Source organism: Priapulus caudatus, unplaced genomic scaffold (assembly GCF_000485595.1).
Source record: "Priapulus caudatus unplaced genomic scaffold, Priapulus_caudatus-5.0.1 Scaffold90, whole genome shotgun sequence".
NCBI lineage: Eukaryota > Metazoa > Priapulida > Priapulimorpha > Priapulimorphida > Priapulidae > Priapulus > Priapulus caudatus.
In genome coordinates this window covers 352,260-369,078 of record NW_014577151.1, presented here as the reverse complement: position 1 = coordinate 369,078, position 16,819 = coordinate 352,260, and the positions used below count along the sequence as shown (strand labels likewise).

The 16,819-nt window shown below is 42.3% G+C and overlaps 1 protein-coding gene and 1 non-coding gene across 2 annotated transcripts in view; one reads left to right on the top strand and one right to left on the bottom strand.

Moving 5' to 3' along the window:
- LOC106804846 (C2 domain-containing protein 5-like) overlaps positions 1 to 16,819 on the bottom strand; it is a 27,925-nt gene that overhangs the window by 8,547 nt on the left and 2,559 nt on the right. Inside the window, exons 2-19 of the mRNA XM_014806201.1 lie at positions 13,946 to 14,097; positions 13,547 to 13,674; positions 13,123 to 13,253; positions 8,239 to 8,334; positions 7,447 to 7,602; positions 5,189 to 5,381; positions 4,771 to 4,919; positions 4,396 to 4,487; positions 3,943 to 4,051; positions 3,328 to 3,442; positions 2,792 to 3,031; positions 2,249 to 2,344; positions 1,754 to 1,843; positions 1,448 to 1,505; positions 1,130 to 1,258; positions 898 to 966; positions 560 to 637; positions 298 to 399 (exon numbers count right to left, since the gene is read on the bottom strand). Coding sequence (XP_014661687.1) covers positions 298 to 399; positions 560 to 637; positions 898 to 966; positions 1,130 to 1,258; positions 1,448 to 1,505; positions 1,754 to 1,843; positions 2,249 to 2,344; positions 2,792 to 3,031; positions 3,328 to 3,442; positions 3,943 to 4,051; positions 4,396 to 4,487; positions 4,771 to 4,919; positions 5,189 to 5,381; positions 7,447 to 7,602; positions 8,239 to 8,334; positions 13,123 to 13,253; positions 13,547 to 13,674; positions 13,946 to 14,035 — 2,121 coding nt within the window. The 5' untranslated portion in view covers positions 14,036 to 14,097. The remainder of the gene's footprint in view (positions 1 to 297; positions 400 to 559; positions 638 to 897; positions 967 to 1,129; positions 1,259 to 1,447; positions 1,506 to 1,753; positions 1,844 to 2,248; positions 2,345 to 2,791; positions 3,032 to 3,327; positions 3,443 to 3,942; positions 4,052 to 4,395; positions 4,488 to 4,770; positions 4,920 to 5,188; positions 5,382 to 7,446; positions 7,603 to 8,238; positions 8,335 to 13,122; positions 13,254 to 13,546; positions 13,675 to 13,945; positions 14,098 to 16,819) is intronic.
- Trnam-cau lies at positions 9,888 to 9,960 on the top strand. Its single transcript has one exon. It is a non-coding gene; the product is annotated as a tRNA-Met (tRNA).

Genomic DNA, 16,819 nt, shown 5'->3' with positions numbered 1-16,819 from the left:
TAGGGCCCTATATGTATATATATAAACATACAAACACAATGACAATTAAGGAACAATTACTATAGAAACTTACCAGTGGACTAACCCCCTACTGTAGCATTTACCGTGAAAGCAGCTGCAGGGCCTCAGGGTTACTGAAACGGAGATAGGCACCACCCTATGCGCCATATAGGCGCGGGAAGGATTTAACTTAACTATAGAAACTGAATGTCATTAGATGACAGAGATCGTAGCTACTAATAGTCAGACCGCTGTGGCAAAACAACAACAAGCAAAGAGAAGCTGCAAGCAACGCACCTCCACGACTACATGTTTGCGACCCTGCATAAGAAAGTCGCCATCTTCGTCATCCATATCCGGCTCCACGGGTGCCGGAATAACGGCCTCCGTGTTCACAACCTGCGACGCGAGCAAAGAATTATATCGGTGACAAAATACGGTGACTGGCGACGGATATGAATAAATGAGAAGGTGTACCACGTATCCCACGTTTCTATGAAATGAATCACCTTTCACGCTACATTTATGCATGCGTAATATCCGTTAAGTGTGTTTTTACCTTGTTTAATTCGTAGAGATCTCTGTTCCTGGTCAATGTATCTATGATACCCTTTTGGATGTCCTCTGCCTGGAATGCCTAAAAACAAAGGGTATATTTTAATCATTCATCCTGTGCTACAATTTCATGAAGATAAAAACAAAGGGTCTGATTATACCTCGCAATGTACACGCAATGTAACGAAATGAAATGCGATGTAACATCTGTAACATTACGTAATGTTGTGTAAATGTAACATAAACGTAATGTCACATATGTGTAAACTATATATGCTATATATATGTCACTATACAGGCTCATTACCTAAAAGTAATCTGCAGAGTACTTTATAAACTTACAGAACTCTGACCTTTGACCTTTGGTATTTGTGGTGGAGGCAGAGCAGCAACATAAACTGCTGTTCCAGTCTAGAACGAAAATCATACGAATAACGTTTCTGTTGTATATCATATTAAACATAGACCTGCTAATTTGTCTGAAGAGAATAATTTATCTGAGAGTAACTAATTTCATAAAATGCCCACCACTACACTTTCATGTCCACGTTTCTACACATGAGTGACAACTTACTGCAACGCCAACCATCAGCAAGTCACCGACCGACACTTCCACCTTTAGTCCGAAGATGGCATTCATGCCTTTCAGCTTTAGTGTTGTTAGCAGACGCCTGTGTAACTCGTACTCCATAAACGGTAGCCTCTGCAAAACGCAATTTTTTTTGCAAACCCCTTGCATCTAATAGCATCTGCTTCGGAAATAGGTGTTGCATTTGACTACGCTAAACTGAGCTGTTAACTTATTTGCTGTGTAAGAACAGCTGTATGACATCTAACAAACTAACAGTTATTATGTTCTGTAAGACCTCAGATTATACTTGGTTATACGTACATCACTTATTTCCTTAGCATTCTGCTCGCCTTTAACTTCTTTCTTTACCCTGCAAACCCTAAATTAAATAGCAGATTTGGTTAAAAATAATAAAGAACATAATTAAATAGATTAATAAAGGAAAACACATTTAATAAACTAATTAGGTATAATTACAATAAATTCTGAATGCTGATATGTAAAATTTTTCCACGTTTGTGTAAAAATACCATAATCTCAACGAAGATGAAATTCACATTGTTTTGCACATGAAAACTCTTCTTGGATGTTGGATATTTTTATGCCAATCTTGCTATATCATCTCACTTAGCCTGAATGAGTGTGCCTTTCCCAATCGTCTGAATCTCCTCTGGTGGCTCCAGGGTTGTAAATAGCACATCTGGCACTAGACTATGTCTATAGGAAAGATTCGTATGTACTTTAAGACATGACCTTATTGAATATGTAATGGTGTATATGCCATGTAACGCTACCTAGCTTTGATTTTAACCAATAAATATTCCCTTTTCTCTTATTACTATTTTTAAATTTATTCTGTCTCCCTTGACATGGTTTTTCAGACACCTCTTTGTGTTGAACACTGTATGAAAGAAATGTGCGATAGCATATCACAAAGACGTGTGATTTTATGTTTAACGCAATATAAACACAAGGTATATATGGACAAAATTATGTTTTTGATCATTCCTTACACGTCACAGACGAGTTCATATCTTAAATTCCCGTTGCTAGTACACCTATGCCATTCCCGTCCACCCAAAGATCGTCACATCACTCTTCTGCTCTGATGCACATACGTACCTACAGACGCCACACTTGTTGAGGTTCGTAGGGAATGGAAGACTATTCTCCGTGTACGGAACGTGGCACAACGAACACCCGATAGCAGCATCCTCACTGCAACAGCAACACGCTACAATCACAGACACATTTCAAATCATGCCATGGGTTGAATCTTTCCAACGTTAAAACAAAAACACTCATATATCCGACATTACCTTTCTCGTTCTCAATGCAATTACGACCAGTTCAGCTTTTGATATACGTGCGGTAATATCCCTGCGGTACGATAACACGGGTTACGTAAATTTGCACTCAAGTGATTTGTAAATGATGACTGCTTTATTCGCGATGCGAAGGGCAAATGGGACAACATGATTCAATGTTATTCGTGTCACAAAATTTTTGACGTTGCGAACGTTTTTCTGGAACACAGTATTTTCATTATACGTAGCACCAAACCTATTATCAGCATGGAATCACTCGATCATGATCACAACAACGCGCACTGGCTCGAATTGCATGCGTATACGAATGCACTGGCTAACGTAGCATCACACATGCCTGTTGCTCCTCTGACTTCCCCAGCTCTGGTCGACATTGTGAGCATTGGCAAGGTTAACGTCGACGCGTAGCACCTTCTCCACCCTCTCCTTCTCGACGGCGTCCTTCTTCTCTGCCGAGCGCAAAAGGTTGGTCGGCGGCGGAGGATGCAGGATGCCGGCGTCTGCGGAGTCTGCGAGCTGGGGCTTCAGACTGACGATGGCGGCCGTGCCTATTGCCGACAGCACGCATATCTCCTCGCTGCGAGAGAGTGAACAGATGTTACACGCGACGCAGCGGGCTCATCTAGAACTGCCAGTTGTATATATCGAGCTACTGAGTAAAGAGTCATTTCAATTGGGCTACGCACACAGATTGATAGTCATTCCGATTGGTTCGTGGACAAAGATCGTCATTCTGATTGGCTCACGGACAGAGACAGGTAGCCATTCTGATTAGATCACGTGCGACAATAACCATTCTGATTGGCTCCCACGTATAGATTACCACTCTGACTGCGCTCTTCACTCTTACTTACGTCAAGTAACTACACTCACCAGATGCTGGTGGATTCAGAGTAACCTAGTACAGCGTTACAACTCAGGGCTTTCGCGTGAGAGCGCATCTCCATCCTCAACTCCATCCACCAGGCGTCTCTAGTCTCCGGCTCCTCTGCAAAACGGGAGCGGAAGACATGTCAAACAGCGTCATTTAAAATTAACACCTCTCGAATAAATCGGGAAATAAAAACGCAGCGAGATATCAGCCCCCCCTATATAAGTTTCAATACACAGCTAATGTCATACATCTACTAAATGTTAGTGAAGCTGAGAGGGTCTATGTACCCGAGGGTACTGCCAGAACGTACCCTGGGTACGGTACCGGACCGTACCCTGGTACTATCTAATATGCCAGACCGTACCTCGCCTACTCCACTAATGAGTCTAGGGAGTCGCCTACGCCTACTCCCCAACCCTAACCCTAACCATATCAGATAGTTACCAGGGTACGTTCCGGTATACCGGACCATACCCAGAGTATAAGTTCCGGCAGTGCCCTGGGAGACATAGACCCTATGAGCGTTAGTGAAGATGTAGATTTTAGGAACATTAACTAATAATATATTAAACCTCATTTCCACCTCCTAAATATGTCTGCTAATAGGCGATCACCTGGGTTGTGTATCTTGTCTAGAAGTTTGACAGATCTTGCTGAAACGACACCTCCGATATGCAACACAAAACCAGGTGGAAACCATTTCATCGTCACAAACGGATACTCCTGCAACAATCAACCGCAGAAACACGTTTTACTGACAACCTGTAAATGCTACTTGTCCTTGAAGAGCAGGTGAAGGACTTGGAAAAAAGGTATTGGAAAAGGGTAGGCTACTAGCATACGTATCAAAATCAGGTTTGTTGTAACTTTAACTCTAAAACTGCTTATATGATTTCTCTCGAAACAAGTATTGTTAGGCTATCATCAGATTTCTCTAATTCTGGAAAATGATGCAATAAATATCTTAACTCTCAAATACTCTCTATTGTTTGTGTCTTACAGATGTGGTGGTTGCTAAGTCAAGATATGTATGTATACACTGCACACACACGTCATTTATTACATACCAGCATCTCAAACGGTTGTTGTTGGTGTAAAGGCAAGCTCTGCCTTATTGTTCTCGTCCCAGTGGAAGGCGGCACATTTACTACAACTTGTCCTGTTGAGACAGACGTGATAGCAGAAATCACCAGCATCACTTAATATCTTGATGGTACAGTTTATCGTGGCAATGTGATATAGGTCACACGCTCATTCTACAGTTGCTAGCAAGCTACACATGCTGTTAGCAATAAATCTACCTAATATAACATGGTGGTCCACAACATTGTAAACCGGCACATATGAAAATTCACTCGGTATACCGGAAAACAATATATAACTTTTCTATACTATATATGTGTGTTCATATATATATTATAATATATGTTCCCTGACATTACCTCTAGGTGGAGTGCCAGTTTCGGTATCGGACAGCCTTCTTTGAGAAAGAACCTCGTGGGTTTTCGTTGGAGATGAGGAGATAGTGGCTGGAGTCGCCATGGTGACGGGCGAAGTAGGAGATGCCACGCTTTCCTCGGGGAGTGGGGACCTACACACAAATAAATGCCGAACGATGCCACCGCTTTCCTTGGATGTACAACAAGCTCGAGTTGGAGAGCAATGAAAAGTCGCAGTGATGTCAGTCCTGAGAGGATATGTAGGGTTTTATAGCATCAACAGCTATACCCATGTGTTATTATCTCTACTATAATAACACTCAGGTATACCTAGGTATTATTAGCTCAACCATAATAATACTTAGGTATACGTAGGTATTATTATAGTTACATAATTAGGTCTCGATAGTGCGACACTCACTGCTTCAGGTCCTCCTGCAGAAGATTAGGGGAATGTGACATGCTAGGCGGTCCCCGGGCGAGGGTAACGGCCGTTCCGATGCCTCGCACGACGATGCCCGATTCTCCTTCAAGGTCAAAGCACTGAAGGTATCCGATGACAGCCGTACCCTTCAACTCTAACACCTTCAGTCCGATCTTACGCTGCAACTCTCCTGCGCGAAAAGTTGGCAATTCAATAGAGATTTATGTTGCACAATTAAACGACTTTAAGTACTCGTTATATTATCAGCAGTGATAGATATTTTTATCGCATAATGCCGTCAGACATATTTTGTAATGGCGACACAAACGCTAAGCAGTCTGAATCATGGATGGCATCATGATATTCTACTCAAGTGACAAGTACTAACTAGAACGATTGTCCCCTAGATGGACTAATAATCCCCCCCCCCCAATTCGAGCTGTTATGGTGCCTGTGATATGTGAGAGCATGACTGGTGACGCTCATCTGGAACCGATGCGATTGTATGGCAAAGCAGGTGGTATTAATGAATGGAAGTCGCAGGGCCTGTGGCTGCATAGGGCTGGTTACTATAGACACTTATGACTCAGTAGTGGATGGGCAGGTACATATGAAATCAACAAGATTCGTTGTGGAGGTAATAGTGGATTATAACCACATGTTGGGCTGTTATTTATATGTGCGCTTATCTCAAGGGGGGCTATTGTTGGCCAAAACAGCTGGCACGAATTAAGGCAGGGGGGGGGGGCAGCGAATTTGATTGTACTCGAGTGGGAACGTGTGGGTGCTATCAACGACTGGGTAGTGGCTGGGCAGTTATGTATAAAGTGGGGTGATGCTCCATTAGGAGCGTTCCCAACTTTAATGTCATTAATGTCGTGATATAAAAGAGATATAAAGAGGGGGGGATCGATATCAATTAGATATCAAGGGGGGGTTAGATATGAAATAGATATCAAGGGGGGGTGGATCGATATCAATTAGATATCAAGGGGGGGTTAGATATGAAATAGATATCAAGGGGGGGTGGATCGATATCAATTAGATATCAAGGGGGGGTTAGATATGAAATAGATGTCAAGGCGGGGGTTATAGAGGGTATATAGAGGGAGCAAGCAACATTGAGACTGGGGTATGTTCGCTTCGTTTCACTGGACTTCGTTGCTCGAGCAAGCCAAATACAGAGCGGGGCCATGTTCGCTTCGTTTCGCTGGACTTCGTTGCTCGAGCAACCGAAATACACAGCGGAGCCATGTTCGCTTCGTTTCGCTGGACTTCGCTGGACTTCGTTGCTCGAGTAAGCTTGGCTTGGCAGTTATGTATGAAATAATCCACTAGATGGCATCAGCATGTCATATATAACCAAATGGGTTTATTTACGAAAAACGGCCAAGAATCTTTCCGAAAATGTCGGACGCAAAACATTAATCGCAGGTCGACAACTACCTTGGGTACTGATGTGTACCAAATATGGTTGAAATCGGTCCAGAACTTTTCGAGGAGATCTGTGCACAAGGCTGGTGTCGGACAGACAGACAGAAGACAGGGTGATTCCAGTATACAGTAATCAAATTATTAATTAATTAATTAATTGGTTAATAAAATTATTCCAGTAATAATTCAGGGAATAATTGAAGGTGCCTCCCCTCAAAATTTCAAGCGGAAAACATAAAATCAGGCAAAAATGAACTATTTTAACATTGCACATTTCTACTTGCCTATATATGTTTGATAGGCCCGGGAATACGTTCATTCGAAGCTTTTAGACTACAACGTGAAAGTGTCGGGTCGAATGTTTCAAACAGCGTTTACTTTTTCTGCTGTGTGGCAATGTTGTGACGCGTCTCTTGTTGCCATACGGTGTTGCCGTGATGGTGAAGGCTGCACGTGCTCATAGATATTATAACACATGTGTTATATGATATCTATGGCTGTGCTGGTTACGTGACCTGCGTCGACTCTTGGCGCCATGATACAGAACCGCAGCGAAACGCGTTTTTCGAGTTGTTTTTTTCGTTGAGCAAATATAGGTTTGATACATATTTTTACAGTTTTATTTTCAAAGCTAACATTCAGTTAAAGTGTAGCGAGTTATTTACTTACGTTTTTACAGTGGTTTGTCACAAAAAAAGTGCATTGGAAGGCATCTTTAAGCTGCATACATGATAATTTAGAGAATAATCATAATAATTAAATAACAATTATAATAATCAGGTAATAATTATAACAATTTAGAGAATAATTAAGTCGGATACCCGATAATTTTGAGAAGAGCCGCTGTCTAGCTTCGTTGGAAGCCCTCGGTGTGCGGATCTTGTCAATCCACTGATACTCAGGGTCGTCGTTGACAACGAGTTCCTCGACGAAGCCGTGGACGGCGAGGATTTGCATACCGTATGGAATCCCGGCAGCTGCGGCAGGGAGGACAGCGATTACGCGCGATGAGACCAGGGTAAAAAATACACATGAGCGATGAGCGATTCGCTCTTCGAACCTCCGAAATCGCTCCCGTGAGGCTCAAAATAGCTCACGTAAAATTATTGACGAGAGCTATTTTTTCCACAGACTTTTGAAAAAGAGCTCCCGTGAAAAAAAAGAAATGTTTTCCCTGGATGAGACGCGATGCTGCTGCCACCTATACTGCCGCGAATCGCATGGGGATACGGTACAGTATGCGAATATATACTTAATCCTGTTATAGTCTTGGGGCTCATTGTCAAAAACCTAATTAGTCTTAACATTACTCTTCTGCAGTCGCAGTGACAGTACATTTTGCATGAATGAAACTCATGTGGATATTAGCACACTCTTAAAACAACTGTCAATAAGTAACGCTCGTAGGGTCTATGTCCCCCTGACCTCTGTTTGACCTGGCTCGTTTAGCTATTTCTGACTAACCCTAACCCTAACCCTAACCTTAACCCTAACCCTAGCCCTATATATATTATATATTATATATATATATATATATTAGTCAGAAATAGCTAAACGAGCGAGGTCAAACAGAGGTCAGGGGGACATAGACCTTATCTGCATAAGTAACTCACTGCAGTAAAATTGAATGCCACAGGAAGACTGCTTGAATTTGTTGAAGTCAGTGAACAGGTCAACTTTGGCTGTTACTCGAATTTCACCACGTATGCCTGAAATGAAAAAAAATAGATTAGAACACTGTTATTTAAAAAATAAATGATCACATCCTACAACTTAAATCTAACATGAATACTTATAATTAAGAATATTGTATGTGATTAATTCAGGAGGCAGTTATTTGACCTGAAAGAAGGAGCTAGAGGAAATAAGGTAAATGGATGCAATCGCTTCCTGCTGTGCAGAAGGCAAAGAAAGGATTAGCAAATCGATTCAAAGATATTGGTTATAGTTGTGTACCTAATGCACTTCACCAATTCTTAGCACAACTAATGGCATTCTTGCTAACTGCCATTCGAGTTGTTTTATATCAGAAACCTTCAGTGCATGTCTAATTTTTGCCTCTTTTTGGCTATCGAGATAATGTATTTCGTTCCACAATTAGACGTGCGATGACGATTCCTGATATAAATCAACTTAAATGGCGGTTATTAACAAGAAGGCCAGTCTATACTTTCAATTTTTTTTAATTAGACGTAATGACATGTTATAGTAACGTGTTGTGATAAAAAAATTTGGGAATGACAACCTCAGTAATTTTAAGGTTTTATATCGGGTTTATAGTCATGATTGTCATTTTATGAAACGAGAACTTTACATTTTGCTTTTTTATTCTGAAAGAGACAATTTCAGAAATCCCTCTACATAAACACATGCAAACCCATGGCAACAAGCACGCATGCACGCACACACGCACGCAGTATCTGTGTCAGGTCAACAATTTCATTTAATGCCACAGGCACTTGGAGCGTCTCAATTAAGAAAAATAATGTTAAATAAACACGAAATGTATTTACTACTAAAGTCTTAATGTTTCTCTACTCTCTTTCGCCTATTATTGCCGATAATTCCCTGTAAATGCTGTTCAAATGCTCCTCTGCAACACACATGTACACCGCACGCACGTCACTGCATGTTTACACATATATATAAACGTGCAGTGACGTGCATGCGGTGTGTACATGTGTGTTGCAGAGGAGCATTTGAACAGCATTTACAGGAAATTATCGGCAATAATAGATGAAAGAGAGTAGAGAAACATTAAGACTTTGGTAGTTAATACATTTCGTGTTTATTGAGCATTATTTTTCATTATTCAGATACTCTAAGTGCCTGTGTTTAATGCGGGGAGCTGCGTGAAATCGTTTATATAGGGGGCATACAGTAAGCCTCCGCAAGCATTTCGGCAAGTGGCGTAGCCATGGTGACCAGTCGGTCATTTTTGTGCATGAAACGGGATCTGACTACTCTGTAGAAATATATGTGTCATAGAACTAGCAAAAGTTTCGAATGGAGTATAGAGCTTGAATCTGTGGTTATTTAACATGAATAAAGTGTATGTTAGCCTATGTATGCGACAAACCAATGAGTATTTTTAATAAATTTCTGCTCGATGCTTATTCAGGCCTGCTACCTATGGACACCTTCTACAGTTGTACAACACCTATAGAGCTTCTTTGCCAAACGATACAGCCAACAGATGGCAGCACAGTTAATAGATCCAGCGCACTGTTATTCGAGCACAGTAAACATTCCCACATGTGCCGCCTTGGTAGCGCAGTAGGCAGCGCGTCAGTCTCATAATCTGAAGGTCGTGAGTTCGATCCTCACCCGGGGCACAGCTTTTTTTTCCGATATTTTGCACTAATAATAATAATATTATTATTAGTGTAAAATATCAGAATTTTTTTTTCTACACTGAAGATGCTATTAACAAAAACATGGCTTTATATAATTCAAGAATATGTCTTAGCTACTAGCTAGATCACTATTGATTATTGATTGATATATTGATTAATGCGGTTTTCAAACAAATACCAAAACAATACTCGGCTGATTTGTATTTTAAAGTAATAAAAGGGTATTGTTTGATGTATGTATATAATACAAACATAATATAATACAATTATATAATATATAATATCACACGCACACGCACACGCACACACACACGCGCGCTCGCGCACGTAGTGATAAATATTCATTTATCAGTGGCGTATTCAGAAATTGATGAACAGGGGGGCAAAATGTACCTATACCGAATGTGGCCTACGGCACGCCAGCGCGAGATGGGTCTGGGGGCATGCTCCCCCAAAAAAATTGAAATATTTAAGCCATTTTCCTGCAATCTGAGGCATATTGTGGGCCATATTCTGATGTCTGATGACACTATCTCAACCCTAGACTCAACCTTACAATTTAGGATTTAAAACACTTTGCATGACTTTTCAGAGAGCGTACACGCCTGAGGTTTGGTTACTATAGTAATAATACATGTATTAAAGCACAGGTAAGAATTAACACAAGATATAACTTGATAAGTCCTTTAACATGTTTAATGGCACTAAAACGAAACAGACTTGATCATGTTGATGATTAGCTCCGATTGGTACACAGGTCAGGGTGAGAAGTCAGTGTGACAATTAGGCCTACTAATATTGCCACTGAGATGTTCAGGTCAGGATTGTGTGTTCGGGACCTTAAGCGTCCTCTATGGAGTTTGCCAATAGCTACCTTCGAGGCTTCCTTCTGATGAAGTTGGTGACCACCTTATCCATTTGCAAAGGGAGGTCCTTGTGGAGCAAACAGAAGCAGGAGGGCGTTCAGTCTGACGTTACCCCTGAAGACCCACTGCTACTAAAAAGATTTTTTTTAAAGTTTTATTGATTTTTTTTCTGGACGTGCAAACAGGGGGGGGGGCGTACGCCGGCTCCGCCCTATGCTGCATGGATACGCCACTGCTTATGTTCACGACGCTGGTATTTCAGTCGTCGTTAACAAATCGCCGACAGACATCGTTTGTTTTCTTTTGTTCATCATGTCATGGCATCATTCCCGATATATTCACACCAAGAAAATGCGCTCTCACTATACCTAATTCTGCATACTTATTTGCACGCACTCACTCGCATACACACAAATATGCACGTATGTGTGGGAGTACCCGACTATGCAAGCATCCATCTTCGGCATTAGTTCCACAGCGTGCGTATTGCTAATTTTACGCCCCAGGTAAACCTCTAAGCAGGAGATGTGAGACTAACTGCATCTGCAGCGCTGAGAGTGCAAAGCCGCTGCAAAAACACATGCTAAGTAAGATATTAACCACCTGGTGCCGGTACTTAATTGCCTTTTAGGTAGTGTTGATTCGGAAAGCTCAGTGTGAAGCAGTAAGCGTACGCAGTTGAACGTAGTGGATCAACGAGTAAGAATCCAAAACTAGGAGTTCAACGGAAATGTAACTGGCATCTCTCTCGCCAGCCGCGCAGACGAGTTTCTCTTTCTTCTATGTCGATATTACACATTTCTCTCAACTAAAACAGGTTCTCTGCCTTTATAGGTATCTTACAGCGAGTATATCTGGTAGGATTTTACCTACAGGCGCAGCATACATGTTGCGACGCACAAAGCCCAATAATTTGTGTTTTTTCTCTATTATTTGTGTATTATTTATGTTGCTTTCGTGACGCATTACGTGGTAATTATTGCGGTCACCATGAATGCTATCTATGTGCATCGTCGTGTCGAATGTGCAAAATTCCATAGTCATTACAGTAATGATATGTCCGCCAGTGTAGAACCGGAGTAAGAAGATCGGCAGTGACAAACAGTCACACCAGAAATGATGCAGATAACTGCATGTTTACGCAATATTGCCATCTTGTTATCACATGTTGCTATTTCGAGGTTGCTAAGATGCCCATTAAAATACAATATAGCATTTCGGTAGCGGGTAATGGCGAGAAAGAAAGACGAGAGGAAAGAATGGCATAGAAATTACTAGTAGTTATAGTAACAGATTCTCACTACAGAGCGAGAGAGAGAGAGAGAGAGAGAGAGAAAGAGAGAGTGAGAGAGGGAGAGAGGTCGTGGAAGAAGAGAGAGAGAGAGAGAGAGCGAGAGAGAACGAGAGCGAGAGAGAGCGAGAGCGAGAGAGAGCGAGATCGAGAGGTATGGGTCATGAAAGGGAGAGAGATACAGAGAGGAAGGAGGGGCAAACAGAGACAGAGGCAGAGTTACAGACAGACAGGTTGAAAGAGGGCGAGAGAGAGAAGTGATGAGTGGAAGGGGTGGGGGAAGGTACTACATACACTAACATTAAATACACCGAAGGAAAGATGGCACAGGGAATTTAAAGAGCGAGAGAGAGAAAGAGAAAGAGCGAGCGAGAGAGAGAGAGAGAGAGAGAGAGAGAGCGCGAGCGAGCGAGAGAGAGAGAGAGAGAGAGAGAGGGGGGGGGAAGGAGAGAGAGAGAGCAGTGATTCGTGCTTCAGCTTAAATCCACGTAAAATCGAGAAAATAGTGGCGCGATATGCGTTGCGGGCGACTGCCGCTGTTGCTGACGCTCTAGCACGACGGGCCGAGCAAACCCGAACCCACTCGTCGAGAATTTAGGACGACTAAACTGAGTGACTTCGAATTTCCCTGCGATAGAAACCGGACCGTGACACCGGACCGCTTGGCCAGGAGGGGGAAAATAAAACCGTGCACGCAGCAGAGATGGCGCGCATGCGTTATGCCACGGCTAAAAAAGTGTTACACCACACCACGCGTTCATCAATGTCGAGGCCTAGATCTACACGCATTACTCTAGTGTTACTAGATAATATATAATATATACATATACATCAAACAATACCCTTCTATTACTTTAAAATACAAATCAACCGAGTATCGTTTTGGTATTTGTTTGAAAACTGCATTAATCAACATATCAATTAATAATCAATAGTGATCTATAGTGGCTAAGACATATTATTGAATGCATATATGCCTCTCACCATGCATTGTGTCAAATATAGGAAACCAGCCAGAGAATTCTGTCACAGCAGCAGAGATGAGCAGAGGGTTGAGATCGATGTACACCATTCCTATTGAATCGTTAGCACTGTATGTATCATAGTCTAACACCCTGTAGTATAAAGTCAAAAACAACGTTATCAACAACAAGTCAGATGATGACACAGAATATAACAAAATGGGGAAAAAACATGAATATATTTGCGTGTGACATAATAAATCACACAAAGTGAGAGCAAATTCCCATGTGACAAGTGTGATATATAGTGACAATGTAATGTTGTGAGAATTAAACATAATCCAATCATTTTCTATCACCCATTGTCCAAGAGCCCAATTTAGTGGATTTTTTTTTACGTTACTAGCCGAGTGATAAAACAATTAAAATAAGATGGCGGCCATCACCTAAGCTGGAGAGGTTCGTCCTGCAATTCTTCGTCGTCGACTTCAAACCTGAAGTATTCCGAATCCCACTTAGGATTCAGCGATTTACGGAATACTTCCGTCTTGTAGGTGGTGTTGCCAAATTTTACCTGAATTATGAAAGCGTACTTCAATCGCTGTTGGCGCTGAAATTCCTGTTTCCTTTTTCGTGCCACCCGCACTTAATTTTAAATAATAATGTAATTAATGAGCCCAGTTGTGTTACAGGCTTACGTAGCTGAGCACACAGATGCACCAGAATAGAGGAATATGGCTTCAGTCCTAATATGGCTGAAGTCATTCTTCATAAACGTCATTAACAAATGCGATTTTGACGGACGCGTAAACTTATGCATCATTTATTCAGCGGGTTCCCATTACCTCCACGAATGCATCCGTGAGGTCACTGGCACGATCCATGACAGGAAGGTTGCGACCTTCAATAACCTTCACCTTCAGTTTTCCAGGCATGGCTAGGAATCACTTCTCTGATTGTTGGCAAGTACTACTAGCTGTGATGATCGTGGAGAGCGCTACAATTAAGTAGGGGTAATGTTAGTGCTCTTTGTATATGATAAATAATGTCAGCAGTAGGGCCGAGGGGGCCCACTCCAATACTAAAGTGGTACGCATGCTCGTCAGAGCATCTCAAAATTGGACCCTAAATGGCATATTCAGCGTTAGCAAATTTCACCCCTTATTGCCGTAAGATAATGTAAATCTTACCCCTAAATGGCGTAAGACACTAAAACAGACCCCTAAATGGTGTAGCACAATAAATTGGTCCCTTAATCATGTTAATTGTGTAATTAGATAGAAAGTTCCCCAGCAACAGAGATAGAAAGCTTCCCAGCAACAGAGATAGGAAGATCCCCAGCAATAGAGGCAAGTGCGAGGAAGGGGGACTAAAGGCCCGTCTCCACACACGCGGCGCGGCACGGAACGCCACGGAAACGGTGTCGTTCACCCCTACCGGCAAAGTTCAAATCAATTCTATTATATCTTATAGCGCAGTCTCCACTGACATGGCACGGCGCCAGCCAGGTTTCACGGCGACGGCGAAAAGACAATTGAACCAATCAACGCGATTGTTTTTTTATCACGTGTTCTGCTCACGCTACCATCAGCCAATGGACAACAAGCACATGCATAATTTCTGATCACTGAACCAGAGTGAACACAATGCGCTCTGACACAATGCGTGAAATCACAATGTATTTTTTTTCAGCACAACGGTTGTATCGTGTCGTGCCGCGTGTGTGGAGACGTAGCTTTACACCACCCAGGCATCGCCGACATCTGAGCCACAGGTGGGCCAGCGTGGTACTGCCAGGGTCCTACGTCACAGCCAGACTGCTATATAAGTAGCCACGAATCGCTGGTAAAAGCGTGTTTTCGGCCACGAGCTCGAGAGAGCAACACACCGTAAGAAGTCACCTATGAGCTCAGTTGAGCAAGACCGACGACGAATGGGAACAAGACCAGAAGGTATACCTAATAAGAATAAGGCGGTTAATCACGAGCCGAGCAGCACATCAACAGCTTTGAGGCGTAAGGTCTTAAACAAATTGGGGAGCCACGCTTCTATCAACGCGAATGAGGAGCGGCAGCAACCAACGAGGAGCAAAGAAATCGAAAAGCCACGTCCATCGTTTACAAGACTTAGAATAGATATTAGATAAGACGATCATTTAATTAAAATAAGCAAAGTAAATGTTAACATAAGTGTATATATATTCTATAATTTAGATACACCCAGTACATGTTATTCGTGTATCAGGCAATAAAATAGTTAATTGTATAATTAAGATATACAGACTTTGTTTCATGTTACTCTGGGGTTTTCTTGCTACTGCATCGCTGTCATGCCTATACCCGTAACTATACGGTGCGAGCTAAAATTTATCCCAAATCAAATAAATTCCACGTGTTGACACTTAGCACATGGGAAAATCCAGTTGCGGCCACCGCTAGGGCCACTACAATGTTTACATTGGCTTGCATACAACACTTGCTGACTATACACTAGCAAATCACATCACACAACAAGCTGAATGCGCAATATGATAATAGCACAGTGTGCGAACATTATAACAGTAACAAGTTACAGAAGTACCTGTTCTTTAAGTCATATCATCTTCTGACTTTCAGCTGTTGAATCAATATATAAACTTGCCGTTGTAGATTTCATTTTTTCTTCTGTAATCATCTTTGCGTCTATCGGTAACATTTGGGAAGATGATTTAATCACAAATATTATGCTTACAGTTACAATAGGCCTAATAGACAATGCCTTGGGCTAGGATAAGGTCAGTTTTTCCCTTTTGGCACTATTCGTACAGCATATAACATAAGGCCTCCTTAAGACAAAGACAGACTGCAGCGACAGCGACCGACCGTAATGACAAACAACTTTTCAGAAAATTAGAAACTATTGTTTCCTACGAGCCATTGCACACACACGCGACAACGACCGGCGACAACCTCAACGACAAAAATATTTAGGAATGTTTCTATTCTCCAGCGACAGTCGCCAGCGACACTTTACAAATAGCCAATCGCAGCCGTTGCCATTGGCACGTGACATTACGATTACGTCATAAAAAAACCCATAATGCTATAGCCTAGACTGGTCCTCCAGCGCAAAACTTGCGACGCATGTCACAAACAATGAAGCCGCGAACCAGTCTAACCAAAGCGTGCAGCTGTGGCAAGCTACGATCACTGTATGACACAGTATACGTACAGTACATGATAATTTGCTGCGTATATTTTACTTTATTATCTTATCCTTATTCCTTATACCTAGAGTTTTTGAAGCCTGTTACTTAAAAGCAGCAGCAGGAGCTTTGCCGTTTGTTCATGTGATGATGTGTACACTGTAGTCTGTACCACTGTGGGATATGTGCTGGGTGAACTTTGACCCAACGTCGGTCGCTGTCGCTGCAGTGTGTTTGCGCCAGTCGCTGTCGCTGCAGTGTGTTTGCGCCAGTTGCTGTCGCTGCAGTGTGTTTGCGCCAGTCGCCGCGACTTTTGTCGTTTGTCGTTACGGTCGGTCGTTGTCGCTGCAGTGTGGCTGCGCCAGTTGCCACGACTGTTGTCGTTTGTCGTTACGGTCGGTCGTTGTCTTTGTCGTTTGTCGTTACGGTCGGTCGTTGTCGCTGCAGTGTGGCTGCGCCAGTTGCCACGACTGTTGTCGTTTGTCGTTACGGTCGGTCGTTGTCGCTGCAGTGTGGCTGCGCCAGTTGCCACGAC